The following is a 15,518-nucleotide window of genomic DNA, read 5'->3' on the forward strand; positions in this document are numbered from 1 at the left end:
TACCACTTGCCCACGGAGACGATCACCAAAACAAGTGTGAGGTGAGGTGAGGTGAGGTGAGGTGAGGTGAGGTGAGGAGAGGTGAGGTGAGGTGAGGTGAAATGGCTGTAATATTGCACTTAAATAGCAAGTGCCTGCTTGTACTAGTGTGGACTTTTGTAGGATTTATGGCCCCACTCAGACACAGTATATACCAATTCCAAGTTAACCAGTCCTTGTTTTATACCATAAATGCCAAGTGCCAGGCCGGGTACCAACAAGTACCATCTATTAATGTCTTTTGGAATAATGCTGACATGGATCTAACCACCGACCTTCCACTCTCTGGGTAGACACTCTATCCACTAGACCATGGAAGCAATGAATATATATCAAACTGTCAAAAACACAGAACATGAAAACTGTCGTCTAAATGCCACTTTCTCATTGACTGACGTAAATATTCACAATATTTTATGTTGTTGAATTGAAGAAATAACAATGGCAACAATGTTATTGAGCATGAACATCCTCTTGTCTACCAGTAACACTGTTATTGAAAATGAACTTCCACTTCTCTACTGGTAACAGTATCTTTGAATATGAACTCCCCCTTGTCTTCTGGTAACAATGTCATTGAATATACAAGACTTGTATACATGACACAACTTTGAAAGTAACCTAGGACTTCAAGCTTGGTTAAAGCAAAGACTAAGTGACTCACAGGACTGGCGGGTCTGGCAGATCTTGCAGGTCTAGCAGGAGCATCCTGGGCAGATCTTGCAGGTCTAGCAAGCGCATCCTGGGGAGATCTTGCAGGTCTAACAAGAGCATCCTGGGGAGATCTTGCAGGTCTAACAAAAGCATCCTGGGGAGATCTTGCAGGTCTAACAAGAGCATCCTGGGGAGATCTTGCAGGTCTAGCTGGAGCATTCTGGGGAGATCTGGCAGGTCTAGCAGGAGCATTCTGGGCAGATCTTGCAGGTCTAGCAGGAGCATCCCGGGTGACATCAGATTTATGAGCGTCGGAAGCTGTTCACAAAGCATGAAGCATGAATGTATATTTGTGTTATAGTCAGTAACATGGTAATATCACAGCAGCATTACAGCCACATTACTCTTGTATCACAGCAACATTACAGCAATAATGCAGCAGTATCACAGCCACATTACTCCTGTAACAATATAACAGCAAATTGAAGACCTATTCTTCCCCGGATCTTCAAAGGTCACAAATATTAGATAAAATGATTGTGTATATATACTATTATCATATAATGGGTAGGTTTCTCGGCAGGATAAAGCCAACGGAAAAAACCAATATCCGTTGGGGTCACATGCGGATAGAGATGCAGATATCAAAGGTCAAGTAGGGACTACTTTCAGTGTTAATAAACAAACATGGCGTCGCCCTTGTCATTCGGCGATCAAGTCAGAATTAACCATCGGGAATCTGGATAAACTAAAGTGATAATTGCTATCATTATCAAAAGAACAGTCTAATATACTGAAAGTCAGTGTCCAACTGTGACATAGCTAAGGCATTTTATAAGTTTTGGCAACTTTGGAGAAATTTCGAAACAATTTTGCGAGGGCACTAGGCCTAGCCAAGCGGGATCAGTAGCCATATCTGTGCTTGTGGACCTCTACCTCTGCGGCTTGAAACCTTTTCCACAAATTAAAATAGTTGGATTTAGCTGAAATATGTTTGAATTGTTACCTTGTTTCGTTTTGTCACTGTGTGTACATCTGACTGCACTAAACGTTATGACAGGACAGGCTGACTGTCAACAACGTCTGAATGTGGCCGTGACGTCTCATAGACTAGGGTTAGAGTAGCTTCCCTTTGACAAAGGGCAGTTACTCTAGCGGACAGACCAATGAATTGCCGCCAAAGGCAAGTAAAAACAATTGTCGTTTTACATATATGTTGCTTCGCCAGTGTATAAGAAACAGATTTCAGTTGGAACTATATTGGCTACTGTCACTGTCCGACTGACACATCACTTACCCTGTGACTAAATAAATATTAATGGGCGCATTCCAGGAAAACTCGCACTGTTTCTGTAATGTTTGTGAGAGAGTGAAAGCGATTTTCAAGCTCAGAATTAAAGAATGACATCGTATGATAAAGAGGTTATCACGCTTGTGTGTTTGGGAATGGTAAATATCCTGTATTGGGAATAAACACTATGTAGTTTTCTAGTTAATTACCAAAATGTCAAGATGTGTACAAAAAATTGAGAACCCTCTAAAACTGAATACCAATCAAAATCAAACCCCTGTGTAAAGCACCAAATAACCATAAGCTAATCTGGGCTCTGTTAACACTAGGTTCTTCCCTCATCCACTTTCTGATAACCCTTGTAACAGGCAGGGCAGGGATTGATAGATTACATTTTCAAAACAAGAGTCATCAGAAGATGACAAGTCTTCCCGGCCCACACAAATTTGAAAGAACAAATTATCTGATTGTTACAGTAAGTCCAATTTAATGAGAGAATTTCTCTCTAATCTATCTGTCCGTAGGTATACAAGAGTAGTTAGTGAGCTTCAAATCTTCTCATTTCTTGGAATAATTTGCTAACGTGACATTTGTCAGTGAATGCAAAGCCAAATATGCATTTTGAGAGAATTTAAGTGCATGGTAAACATGGTAAACATGGTAAAAACAACTGAAAAATTCAATGATCAATATATGTGACTTTTTAAACAAATACCAAACTTCATTACATTTTGAAAAAAATGACTGAGTAATGGCAATAAAAAAGGTTATTCAATATGGCTGCAGTGGTGGCCATATTAGATTCATTTGGGCAGACCCAGTCCATATCAGTCTTGGGACCGAATAATCGACTTGGGTCCTTTTTGCTGTCCCAATCTCATTCAAATTAGATCTTAGTACCCTTTGAGGTTGTTTCTGTCCCTGAATACCCACAGGCATCTATATGAAAAGAACAGAAAACTTTATTTTCTTACCTCTAAGTGGTTTCTGCACCTGTAATAAATAAAAAATGAACTATACATAAAGTGCTTTTTTCATATTTTCGTTGTAAATTTTATAATGGTATGGGTGTGGCAAATATCAATCTCATTAATATCAGATCTTAGACACCCCATTACGGGTCACGTCGGACCGACCTTGTGCGAACTTTGACCGACCAATGGAATGACTGACAAGAAGTCGACTATCATTCGGAATACCTCGTGTTAAAGTCGAAATCACATTCCCACTGTCACTTTCATGATCTGGTAAGCGACGCTCTGATTGGTCGGATGTAAGGTCGTTCTAACGTGACCCCTAATGGGATGTCCTCAGATCTTTGTTTAGCAGTAGCGAGAACTAAGATCTGATTTTAATGAGATTGCAATATCATTATTTTATTTTCAATCACAAATACTTCACCTTGTTCAGATGACTGCACCAGAGTAGCATGGGTGCAGAATCTCACCTTCACTCAGTGATATAACACTCAAGGGGTGTAAATGTGCCAGACAAGTTATTTTGTATAAAAAACGAAAAGCCATTTAAGGGATCCAAAGGTTGTTTTCTTATCTTTCAAGCTGTCAGAATACTTAATGATAACTATTTTGAATTATATCATATTCTGCTGATAATTCTCGCCAGTTGAAATAGAATCACGAAATAATGTGCGCTAATACTCATGAAGTGAAAACAAGACATTCCAGCAATAAGGAATATTACAGTAAAGACAAAATTTGCATAGTGCAATATCCATTTTGCTAGAGTTGAACATCATAATTGAGTTTCGATCACACAGAGTACTGGGGACCTGTTCTGCCCTGGAATCTCCACACGGAGGCTAGCATGGGGTACTGGGGACCTGTTCTGCCCTGGAATCTCCACAGGGAGGCTAGCATGGGGTACTGGGGACCTGTTCTGCTCTCGAATCTCTACAGGGAGGCTAGCATGGGGTACTGGGGACCTGTTCTGCTCTCGAATCTCTACAGGGAGGCTATCATGGGGTACTGGGGACCTGGAATCTCCTCATGAAGACAAGCATGCAGTTGTGGGGACCTATTCTGCCCCTAAATCCAAACAGAATACATTGGGTGTGTTGTATGGATATTAGAGAAGACATAAACATGTAAAAAAAGCTGCTAGACATCAAACGAGACATATCCTCTCATTTAGTCCTTTAAGCCAGATTACCTGAGAAAAGAATTAGTTCACTTACCCCTTTACTGACGGAGCAGCGCACAGACAACTGACTGCCATTCAGAGTGTGAACGGCATCCAAGCATCGCAGAGCATCCTCTTCGTTCACATAGGTTAAAACCGCCATCAGCTTATTTCTGGAAAGAAAGATTAGTCGGTATAGGCAACAGTCATAAGGGACATGGATGTCTTAGGGGGTCACATAGTTCCCTCATAGACATAGGTGCTGAGAACCTATTCTAACCACTAACTCATTATGTCCAGTACAATCTATACAAGTGAAGAGGCCATATCGAAGTCCCCCCTTATAGACATTGGTGCTTGAAATCTATTCTATCCACTATCTCATCATGTCCAGTACAATTTATACAAGTGACGAGGCACTATTAAAGTCCTCCCTTACAGACATTGGTGCTTGAAATCTAATCTAATCACTTTCTCATCATGTCCAGTACAATCTATACAAGTGACGAGGCCCTATCGAAGTCCCCCCTTACAGACATTGGTGCTTGAAATCTATTCTATCCACTATCTCATCATGTCCAGTACAATCTATACAAGTGACGAGGCCATATCGAAGTCCCCCCTTACAGACATTGGTGCTTGAAATCTAATCTATCCACTATCTCATCATGTCCAGTACAATCTATACAAGTGAAGAGGCACTATCGAAGTCCCCCCTTATAGACATTGGTGCTTGAAATCTAATCTATCCACTATCTCATCATGTCCAGTACAATCTATACAAGTGAAGAGGCCCTATTGAAGTCCCCCCTTACAGACATTGGTGCTTGAAATCTATTCTATCCACTATCTCATCATGTCCAGTACAATCTATACAAGTGACGAGGCCCTATTGAAGTCCCCCCTTACAGACATTGGTGCTTGAAATCTATTCTATCCACTATCTCAACATGTCCAGTACAATCTATACAAGTGACGAGGCACTATTAAAGTCCCCCCTTACAGACATTGGTGCTTGAAATCTATTCTATCCACTATCTCATCATGTCCAGTACAATCTATACAAGTGACGAGGCCCTATTGAAGTCCCCCCCCAACAGACATTGGTGCTTGAAATCTAAACTATCCACTATCTCATCATGTCCAGTACAATCTATACAAGTGACGAAGCACTATTGAAGTCCCCCCTTACAGACATTGGTGCTTGAAATCTAATCTATCCACTATCTCATCATGTCCAGTACAATCTATACAAGTGACGAGGCCCTATTGAAGTCCCCCCTTACAGACATTGGTGCTTGAAATCTATTCTATCCACTATCTCATCATGTCCAGTACAATCTATACAAGTGACGAGGCCCTATTGAAGTCCCCCCTTACAGACATTGGTGCTTGAAATCTAATCTATCCACTTTCTCATTATGTCCAGTAAAATCTATACAAGTGACGAAGCCCTTTCGAAGTCCCCCCTTACAGACATTGGTGCTTGAAATCTTATCTATCCACTATCTCATCATGTCCAGTACAATCTATACAAGTGAAGAGGCCATATCGAAATCCCCCCTTATAGACATTGGTGCTTGAAATCTATTCTATCCACTATCTCATCATGTCCAGTACAATCTATACAAGTGACGAGGCCCTATTGAAGTCCCCCCTTACAGACATTGGTGCTTGAAATCTATACTATCCACTATCTCATCATGTCCAGTACAATCTATACAAGTGACGAGGCCCTATTGAAGTCCCCCCTTACAGACATTGGTGCTTGAAATCTATTCTATCCACCATCTCATCATGTCCAGTACAATCTATACAAGTGACGAGGCCCTATTGAAGTCCCCCCTTACAGACATTGGTGCTTGAAATCTAATCTATCCACTTTCTCATTATGTCCAGTACACTCTATACAAGTGACGAAGCCCTATCGAAGTCCCCCCTTATAGACATTGGTGCTTGAAATCTATTCTATCCACTATCTCATCATGTCCAGTACAATCTATACAAGTGAAGAGGCCATATCGAAATCCCCCCTTATAGACATTGGTGCTTGAAATCTATTCTATCCACTATCTCATCATGTCCAGTACAATCTATACAAGTGATGAGGCCCTATTGAAGTCCCCCCTTACAGACATTGGTGCTTGAAATCTATTCTATCCACTATCTCATCATGTCCAGTACAATCTATACAAGTGAAGAGGCCCTATTGAAGTCCCCCCTTACAGACATTGGTGCTTGAAATCTATTCTATCCACTTTCTCATCATGTCCAGTACAATCTATACAAGTGAAGAGGCCCTATTGAAGTCCCCCCTTATAGACATTGGTGCTTGAAATCTATTCTATCCACTATCTCGACATGTCCAGTACAATCTATACAAGTGACGAGGCCCTATTGAAGTCCCCCCTTACAGACATTGGTTCTTGAAATCTATTCTATCCACTATCTCATCATGTCCAGTACAATCTATACAAGTGACGAGGCCATATCGAAGTCCCCCCTTACAGACATTGGTGCTTGAAATCTAATCTATCCACTATCTCATCATGCCCAGTACAATCTATACAAGTGACGAGGCCATATCGAAGTCCCACCTTACAGACATTGGTGCTTGAAATCTATACTATCCACTATCTCATCATGTCCAGTACAATCTATACAAGTGACGAGGCACTATTGAAGTCCCCCCTTACAGACATTGGTGCTTGAAATCTATTCTATCCACTATCTCATCATGTCCAGTACAATCTATACAAGTGACGAGGCCCTATTGAAGTCCCCCCTTACAGACATTGGTGCTTGAAATCTATACTATCCACTATCTCATCATGTCCAGTACAATCTATACAAGTGACGAGGCCCTATTGAAGTCCCCCCTTACAGACATTGGTGCTTGAAATCTAATCTATCCACTATCTCATCATGCCCAGTACAATCTATACAAGTGAAGAGGCACTATTGAAGTCCCCCCTTATAGACATTGGTGCTTGAAATCTATTCTATCCACTATCTCATCATGTCCAGTACAATCTATACAAGTGACGAGGCCCTATTGAAGTCCCCCCTTACAGACATTGGTGCTTGAAATCTATTCTATCCACTATCTCATCATGTCCAGTACAATCTATACAAGTGAAGAGGCCCTATTGAAGTCCCCCCTTACAAACATTGGTGCTTGAAATCTATTCTATCCACTATCTCAACATGTCCAGTACAATCTATACAAGTGACGAGGCCCTATTGAAGTCCCCCCTTACAGACATTGGTGCTTGAAATCTATTCTATCCACTATCTCGACATGTCCAGTACAATCTATACAAGTGACGAGGCACTATTGAAGTCCCCCCTTACAGACATTGGTGCTTGAAATCTAATCTATCCACTATCTCATCATGCCCAGTACAATCTATACAAGTGACGAGGCCCTATCGAAGTCCCCCCTTACAGACATTGGTGCTTGAAATCTAATCTATCCACTATCTCATCATGCCCAGTACAATCTATACAAGTGACGAGGCCCTATTGAAGTCCCCCCTTACAGACATTGGTGCTTGAAATCTATACTATCCACTATCTCATCATGCCCAGTACAATCTATACAAGTGACGAGGCCCTATCGAAGTCCCCCCTTACAGACATTGGTGCTTGAAATCTAATCTATCCACTATCTCATCATGTCCAGTACAATCTATACAAGTGAAGAGGCACTATTGAAGTCCCCCCTTATAGACATTGGTGCTTGAAATCTAATCTATCCACTATCTCATCATGTCCAGTACAATCTATACAAGTGACGAGGCCCTATTGAAGTCCCCCCTTACAGACATTGGTGCTTGAAATCTATTCTATCCACTATCTCATCATGTCCAGTACAATCTATACAAGTGAAGAGGCCCTATTGAAGTCCCCCCTTACAAACATTGGTGCTTGAAATCTATTCTATCCACTATCTCGACATGTCCAGTACAATCTATACAAGTGACGAGGCCCTATTGAAGTCCCCCCTTACAGACATTGGTGCTTGAAATCTATTCTATCCACTATCTCGACATGTCCAGTACAATCTATACAAGTGACGAGGCCCTATTGAAGTCCCCCCTTACAGACATTGGTGCTTGAAATCTAATCTATCCACTATCTCATCATGCCCAGTACAATCTATACAAGTGACGAGGCCCTATCGAAGTCCCCCCTTACAGACATTGGTGCTTGAAATCTAATCTATCCACTATCTCATCATGCCCAGTACAATCTATACAAGTGACGAGGCCCTATTGAAGTCCCCCCTTACAGACATTGGTGCTTGAAATCTATACTATCCACTATCTCATCATGCCCAGTACAATCTATACAAGTGACGAGGCCCTATCGAAGTCCCCCCTTACAGACATTGGTGCTTGAAATCTAATCTATCCACTATCTCATCATGCCCAGTACAATCTATACAAGTGACGAGGCCCTATCGAAGTCCCCCCTTACAGACATTGGTGCTTGAAATCTAATCTATCCACTATCTCATCATGCCCAGTACAATCTATACAAGTGACGAGGCCCTATTGAAGTCCCCCCTTACAGACATTGGTGCTTGAAATCTAATCTATCCACTATCTCATCATGCCCAGTACAATCTATACAAGTGACGAGGCCCTATCGAAGTCCCCCCTTACAGACATTGGTGCTTGAAATCTAATCTATCCACTATCTCATCATGCCCAGTACAATCTATACAAGTGACGAGGCCCTATCGAAGTCCCCCCTTACAGACATTGGTGCTTGAAATCTAATCTATCCACTATCTCATCATGCCCAGTACAATCTATACAAGTGACGAGGCCATATCGAAGTCCCCCCTTACAGACATTGGTGCTTGAAATCTAATCTATCCACTATCTCATCACGCCCAGTACAATCTATACAAGTGACGAGGCCCTATCGAAGTCCCCCCTTACAGACATTGGTGCTTGAAATCTAATCTATCCACTATCTCATCATGCCCAGTACAATCTATACAAGTGACGAGGCCCTATTGAAGTCCCCCCTTACAGACATTGGTGCTTGAAATCTAATCTATCCACTATCTCATCATGCCCAGTACAATCTATACAAGTGACGAGGCCCTATTGAAGTCCCCCCTTACAGACATTGGTGCTTGAAATCTAATCTATCCACTATCTCATCATGCCCAGTACAATCTATACAAGTGACGAGGCCCTATCGAAGAAGTCCCCCCTTACAGACATTGGTGCTTGAAATCTAATCTATCCACTATCTCATCATGCCCAGTACAATCTATACAAGTGACGAGGCCCTATCGAAGTCCCCCCTTACAGACATTGGTGCTTGAAATCTAATCTATCCACTATCTCATCATGCCCAGTACAATCTATACAAGTGACGAGGCCATATCGAAGTCCCCCCTTACAGACATTGGTGCTTGAAATCTATTCTATCCACTATCTCATCATGTCCAGTACAATCTATACAAGTGACGAAGCCCTATCGAAGTCCCCCCTTACAGACATTGGTGCTTGAAATCTATTCTATCCACTATCTCATCATGTCCAGTACAATCTATACAAGTGACGAAGCCCTATTGAAGTCCCCCCTTACAGACATTGGTGCTTGAAATCTATTCTATCCACTATCTCATCATGTCCAGTACAATCTATACAAGTGACGAAGCCCTATCGAAGTCCCCCCTTACAGACATTGGTGCTTGAAATCTATTCTATCCACTATCTCATCATGTCCAGTACAATCTATACAAGTGACGAGGCCCTATTGAAGTCCCCCCTTACAGACATTGGTGCTTGAAATCTAATCTATCCACTATCTCATCATGTCCAGTACAATCTATACAAGTGACGAGGCCCTATCGAAGTCCCCCCTTATAGACATTGGTGCTTGAAATCTAATCTATCCACTATCTCGACATGTCCAGTACAATCTATACAAGTGACGAGGCCCTATTGAAGTCCCCCCTTACAGACATTGGTGCTTGAAATCTATTCTATCCACTATCTCGACATGTCCAGTACAATCTATACAAGTGACGAGGCCCTATTGAAGTCCCCCCTTACAGACATTGGTGCTTGAAATCTAATCTATCCACTATCTCATCATGCCCAGTACAATCTATACAAGTGACGAGGCCCTATCGAAGTCCCCCCTTACAGACATTGGTGCTTGAAATCTAATCTATCCACTATCTCATCATGCCCAGTACAATCTATACAAGTGACGAGGCCCTATTGAAGTCCCCCCTTACAGACATTGGTGCTTGAAATCTATACTATCCACTATCTCATCATGCCCAGTACAATCTATACAAGTGACGAGGCCCTATCGAAGTCCCCCCTTACAGACATTGGTGCTTGAAATCTAATCTATCCACTATCTCATCATGCCCAGTACAATCTATACAAGTGACGAGGCCCTATCGAAGTCCCCCCTTACAGACATTGGTGCTTGAAATCTAATCTATCCACTATCTCATCATGCCCAGTACAATCTATACAAGTGACGAGGCCCTATTGAAGTCCCCCCTTACAGACATTGGTGCTTGAAATCTAATCTATCCACTATCTCATCATGCCCAGTACAATCTATACAAGTGACGAGGCCCTATCGAAGTCCCCCCTTACAGACATTGGTGCTTGAAATCTAATCTATCCACTATCTCATCATGCCCAGTACAATCTATACAAGTGACGAGGCCCTATCGAAGTCCCCCCTTACAGACATTGACGCTTGAAATCTAATCTATCCACTATCTCATCATGCCCAGTACAATCTATACAAGTGACGAGGCCCTATCGAAGTCCCCCCTTACAGACATTGGTGCTTGAAATCTAATCTATCCACTATCTCATCATGCCCAGTACAATCTATACAAGTGACGAGGCCCTATCGAAGTCCCCCCTTACAGACATTGGTGCTTGAAATCTAATCTATCCACTATCTCATCATGCCCAGTACAATCTATACAAGTGACGAGGCCCTATTGAAGTCCCCCCTTACAGACATTGGTGCTTGAAATCTAATCTATCCACTATCTCATCATGCCCAGTACAATCTATACAAGTGACGAGGCCCTATTGAAGTCCCCCCTTACAGACATTGGTGCTTGAAATCTAATCTATCCACTATCTCATCATGCCCAGTACAATCTATACAAGTGACGAGGCCCTATCGAAGAAGTCCCCCCTTACAGACATTGGTGCTTGAAATCTAATCTATCCACTATCTCATCATGCCCAGTACAATCTATACAAGTGACGAGGCCATATCGAAGTCCCCCCTTACAGACATTGGTGCTTGAAATCTAATCTATCCACTATCTCATCATGCCCAGTACAATCTATACAAGTGACGAGGCCATATCGAAGTCCCCCCTTACAGACATTGGTGCTTGAAATCTATTCTATCCACTATCTCATCATGTCCAGTACAATCTATACAAGTGACGAAGACCTATCGAAGTCCCCCCTTACAGACATTGGTGCTTGAAATCTATTCTATCCACTATCTCATCATGTCCAGTACAATCTATACAAGTGACGAGGCCCTATTGAAGTCCCCCCTTATAGACATTGGTGCTTGAAATCTATTCTATCTACTATCTCATCATGTCCAGTACAATCTATACAAGTGACGAGGCCCTATTGAAGTCCCCCCTTATAGACATTGGTGCTTGAAATCTATTCTATCCACTATCTCATCATGCCCAGTACAATCTATACAAGTGACAAGGCCCTATCGAAGTCCCCCCTTATAGACATTGGTGCTTGAATTCTAATCTATCCACTATCTCATCATGCCCAGTACAATCTATACAAGTGAAGAGGCCATATCGAAGTCCCCCCTTACAGACATTGGTGCTTGAAATCTAATCTATCCACTATCTCATCATGTCCAGTACAATCTATACAAGTGACGAGGCCCTATTGAAGTCCCCCCTTATAGACATTGGTGCTTGAAATCTATTCTATCCACTATCTCATCATGCCCAGTACAATCTATACAAGTGACGAGGCCCTATTGAAGTCCCCCCTTATAGACATTGGTGCTTGAAATCTATTCTATCCACTATCTCATCATGCCCAGTACAATCTATACAAGTGACGAGGCCCTATTGAAGTCCCCCCTTACAGACATTGGTGCTTGAAATCTATTCTATCCACTATCTCATCATGTCCAGTACAATCTATACAAGTGACGAGGCCCTATCGAAGAAGTCCCCTGAGGAAGAGTTGAATAGTCTAAGGCGTGGAGTTCCGAGACTCTGGCTGCTGTGGTCATGGCAAGAAGGAATGCAGTTTTCCTTGCTTCATGGATTAATATAGCATGAGCCATTGGTTCAAATGGTTCTGTGAGAAGGACTAATAGACTGTTTGGAAATGTCCTGGGTGAGCTTACATCTTCCATTAGAAAGGACTGCAATAGTCTATAATCTTAGGATGGTCTCCGATAGGCAATCCATCATATATCATGACCATGCATGTCCTTCTCTGAAGGTGACTATGATTTCTGGTGTGATCAAGTGTGTGGAATCTTGCTGTGGCTAACAGCGCTTGGATGATAAGCTTGATTATCAAGAGACGCTTTAGGGTAGTCATCCATGAGAACTGTATCCAGTATGGAGACAGTAATAGATACTGTGCGCTTAAGAGAAGCCGATAAATCAGTTGGCTTGATGCTCTTAGAACCTGTGCATGGTCTTTGCAATGACGAGAATGATAGAGTAACTGTAGCTGTTTTGACCCTAAAGGAATCTGTGAGGATACTGTTTGATGAACGACTGGATCTTCCCTTTGAAATTGGTCTGCTGGCCATCTGTATTGTACCATACAGTGAATGGGAAGTTCTTGAATCTGAAGTAGGCCTGCGATCGGTCCGGTTCATGTCTACCAATCTTCTACCTGGTCCCTGTGGCTACCACACGGTGAACGAGATGATCCTTGTAATGATGATGACTGGCTGGCCGTCTGCTCCACTTTGGAGCTGTACCTTGTGCTTTCTCTAAATAGCTGATCTTCTTAGTGATGGTCCTGGCGTGTGGAGACCGTGCCAGCCATGCATCCAGTGAAAGCAATAGTCATACACCTGGTTGGTGAATCAGATGCCTCCTCAAACAGTTGTACGTTCTTGGTGACTGACGGGTCAAGCTTCCCTTGTGTTTGTCCCCCATGAGGTCTCCTTGCTAGGGGGTTCTTCTTAGCTGGCTCTACCTCTGATATAATGGCTGCCAGGCGAGAATCAAACAAAGATTCCATTGCCGTCGTCTGATTGTTGAGGTCTGTGATGACTTCCACAGCTTTTTAGCTGCTTCCTTTCTCTTGGTTTTCTTGATAAACTTACTAAATGCCAACTTAGAGAGGGAGGCACATTGCTCACAATGCTGTCTTCACTGCAAAGGACATCCCTACTCTTCCAGCAGGTCGGATGAGGGTCTCTCGAAATTATGAAATGCCCACCTGATTTACACAATGAGGGAGAGGCCAAGGATGCCATTTTGACAGGGGAATGGACTCATACACACAAACACAAGGTTATACTTGCTTGAGTTCTAGTCAATTAGCCACTGTAGGCTGATTGGTGCTAATGTGGTGACAACTAGTTGTGTGTACATGGTGTAGTTGACAGACTCCTGACCAAATTCTGAAAACTTAGTTAGTGTGATTGCAGCCAAAATGCAGCAATTTGGCAATGATGAAATAGAGGTAGAGGAAGACCTTGGGGTCTTCTGCTGTATTAACAAAACCGACAATTGCACTTACGCGCCAGTTGGTTTGAGTACGTAGTAATCCAGGTCCCCCCACTTCACGAAGTAGTTGTACACCTCCCCTAGGTTGGTCCCAACAGGCACATTGGTCACAAAAAGTCGATGTTTCTTGTTTTTCTGCAACAGAAAAAGTCACATTTACAAAATGTTGTTGCACATTCGAGTTTGACGACAAAAAAATGTTAATACCTCCATTTTTACACATCCCCATCACCCCCTAAAACTTTGGTGAAAAAGTTGACATGCTCACAGAGAATTTCAGAGAGCAAACCACTGCATAAAGCTTATGAAAACATAACACTACAGACAGAAACCATGCATCCAGACAATACACTAGAAGCAGGGTTGTGAACAAGGATAGTCTTGAACATCAGGCGTCCAATGTGTTGTCACTGGAATACCTACATGATGGATGTGAGTGTTCAGTCTTAATCTGGACAAAAGCATAAAGTGAAGTTACCAAGATTCAATAACTTGGGAACCAGGTCGTGAAAGGGGCAGGTGCTTTTACTCAGTTCTGGGGAAAACCCCACAACTGGCTTTTAACCCCTGTGCATTTGATACCGAGGGTACCAAAGTACCATTGCAAAAAAAAAGAAGAAGAATATTTTCAAAGTTCCACACTGAACTCAGCAGTGTTTGGGCCGTTACTGTGTATTCTAGTCTAATGGGTGATTGTTTTTACTTTTGCACAGCCGCTGAAGAAACATTGGTCTTTCTCAAAATGTTTCTTATGGAATATGTATACAGCTGTCAGGATGATGTGACACTCTAAGAGCACTTGGGGGGGTTGGGTTTGGGAATCCCCCGACAGCAGCTAGATAGATAGATATTCATTATTTAATCCATATTATGAAGACTACAGCTTATATAATATGTATAGTTATTACACCACAAGAGCTAAATTAATGGTAGTGGAAATCAACAGTATAAAAACATTGTTATAACAGCAACGCCCACTTTCTTATTGTGCAACATATGGTGAGAAACATCTGCTGCCACACATGGGAATCGAAACGCGTTTCACATTCAGCAGGTACACCCCCAAGCAATAGACATAAAAATATCTTATTCTTCCCATAATTCTACAAATATGCCAACATCAAGGAAATTACAAATTCTATTAAAAGGAGGTCTCTTTCGTGGAGGCTGAAATGACATGACATAAAAACATGTTTACCAATATCATTATGTGCCACATTGGCATTCTTTAGACTGTACAGAGGATGATCCTATGCGTGCAAGCCTAGCAATGTCAGCAAAGTTATCTAAGTGTAAGTTAGCAAGTTTCCTTAACCTCTGTGCACTACCGGATCTGATGACGAGGTATCTTGACAGTCATAATCTGGTCTGAAGTTCTCTTTTTACTGTTAATGCATCATGGTGGCATACACTTTCTTAACTAATTGGGTCCAAGATTTCTTCTGAATAATACTAGAGTGAGTGAGTATGGTTTTACGCCGCTTTTAGCAATATTCCAGCAATATCACGGCCGGGGACACCAGAAATGGGCTTCACACATTGTACTCATGTCGGGAATCGAACCCAGGTCTTCGGCGTGACGAGCGAACGCTTTAACCACTAGGTTACCTGACCGCCCCAAATAAT

General features: G+C 42.2%; 1 protein-coding gene across 2 annotated transcripts in view; it reads right to left on the reverse strand.

Annotated features, from left to right (window-relative positions):
* Positions 1-15,518, reverse strand: part of LOC124121362 — a 61,602-nt gene that overhangs the window by 6,205 nt on the left and 39,879 nt on the right. For both annotated transcript variants that reach the window (XM_046484364.2, XM_046484354.2), the window contains 4 exons: positions 13,906-14,027; positions 4,179-4,296; positions 2,959-2,977; positions 704-1,011 (listed from right to left, as the gene is read on the reverse strand). In XM_046484364.2, the coding sequence (XP_046340320.2) occupies positions 704-1,011; positions 2,959-2,977; positions 4,179-4,296; positions 13,906-14,027 (567 nt within the window). The remainder of the gene's footprint in view (positions 1-703; positions 1,012-2,958; positions 2,978-4,178; positions 4,297-13,905; positions 14,028-15,518) is intronic.

The sequence above is a fragment of the Haliotis rufescens genome, unplaced genomic scaffold (assembly GCF_023055435.1).
Source record: "Haliotis rufescens isolate VD_foot unplaced genomic scaffold, xgHalRufe1.0.p SCAF_16, whole genome shotgun sequence".
NCBI classification, from domain to species: Eukaryota; Metazoa; Mollusca; class Gastropoda; order Lepetellida; family Haliotidae; genus Haliotis; species Haliotis rufescens.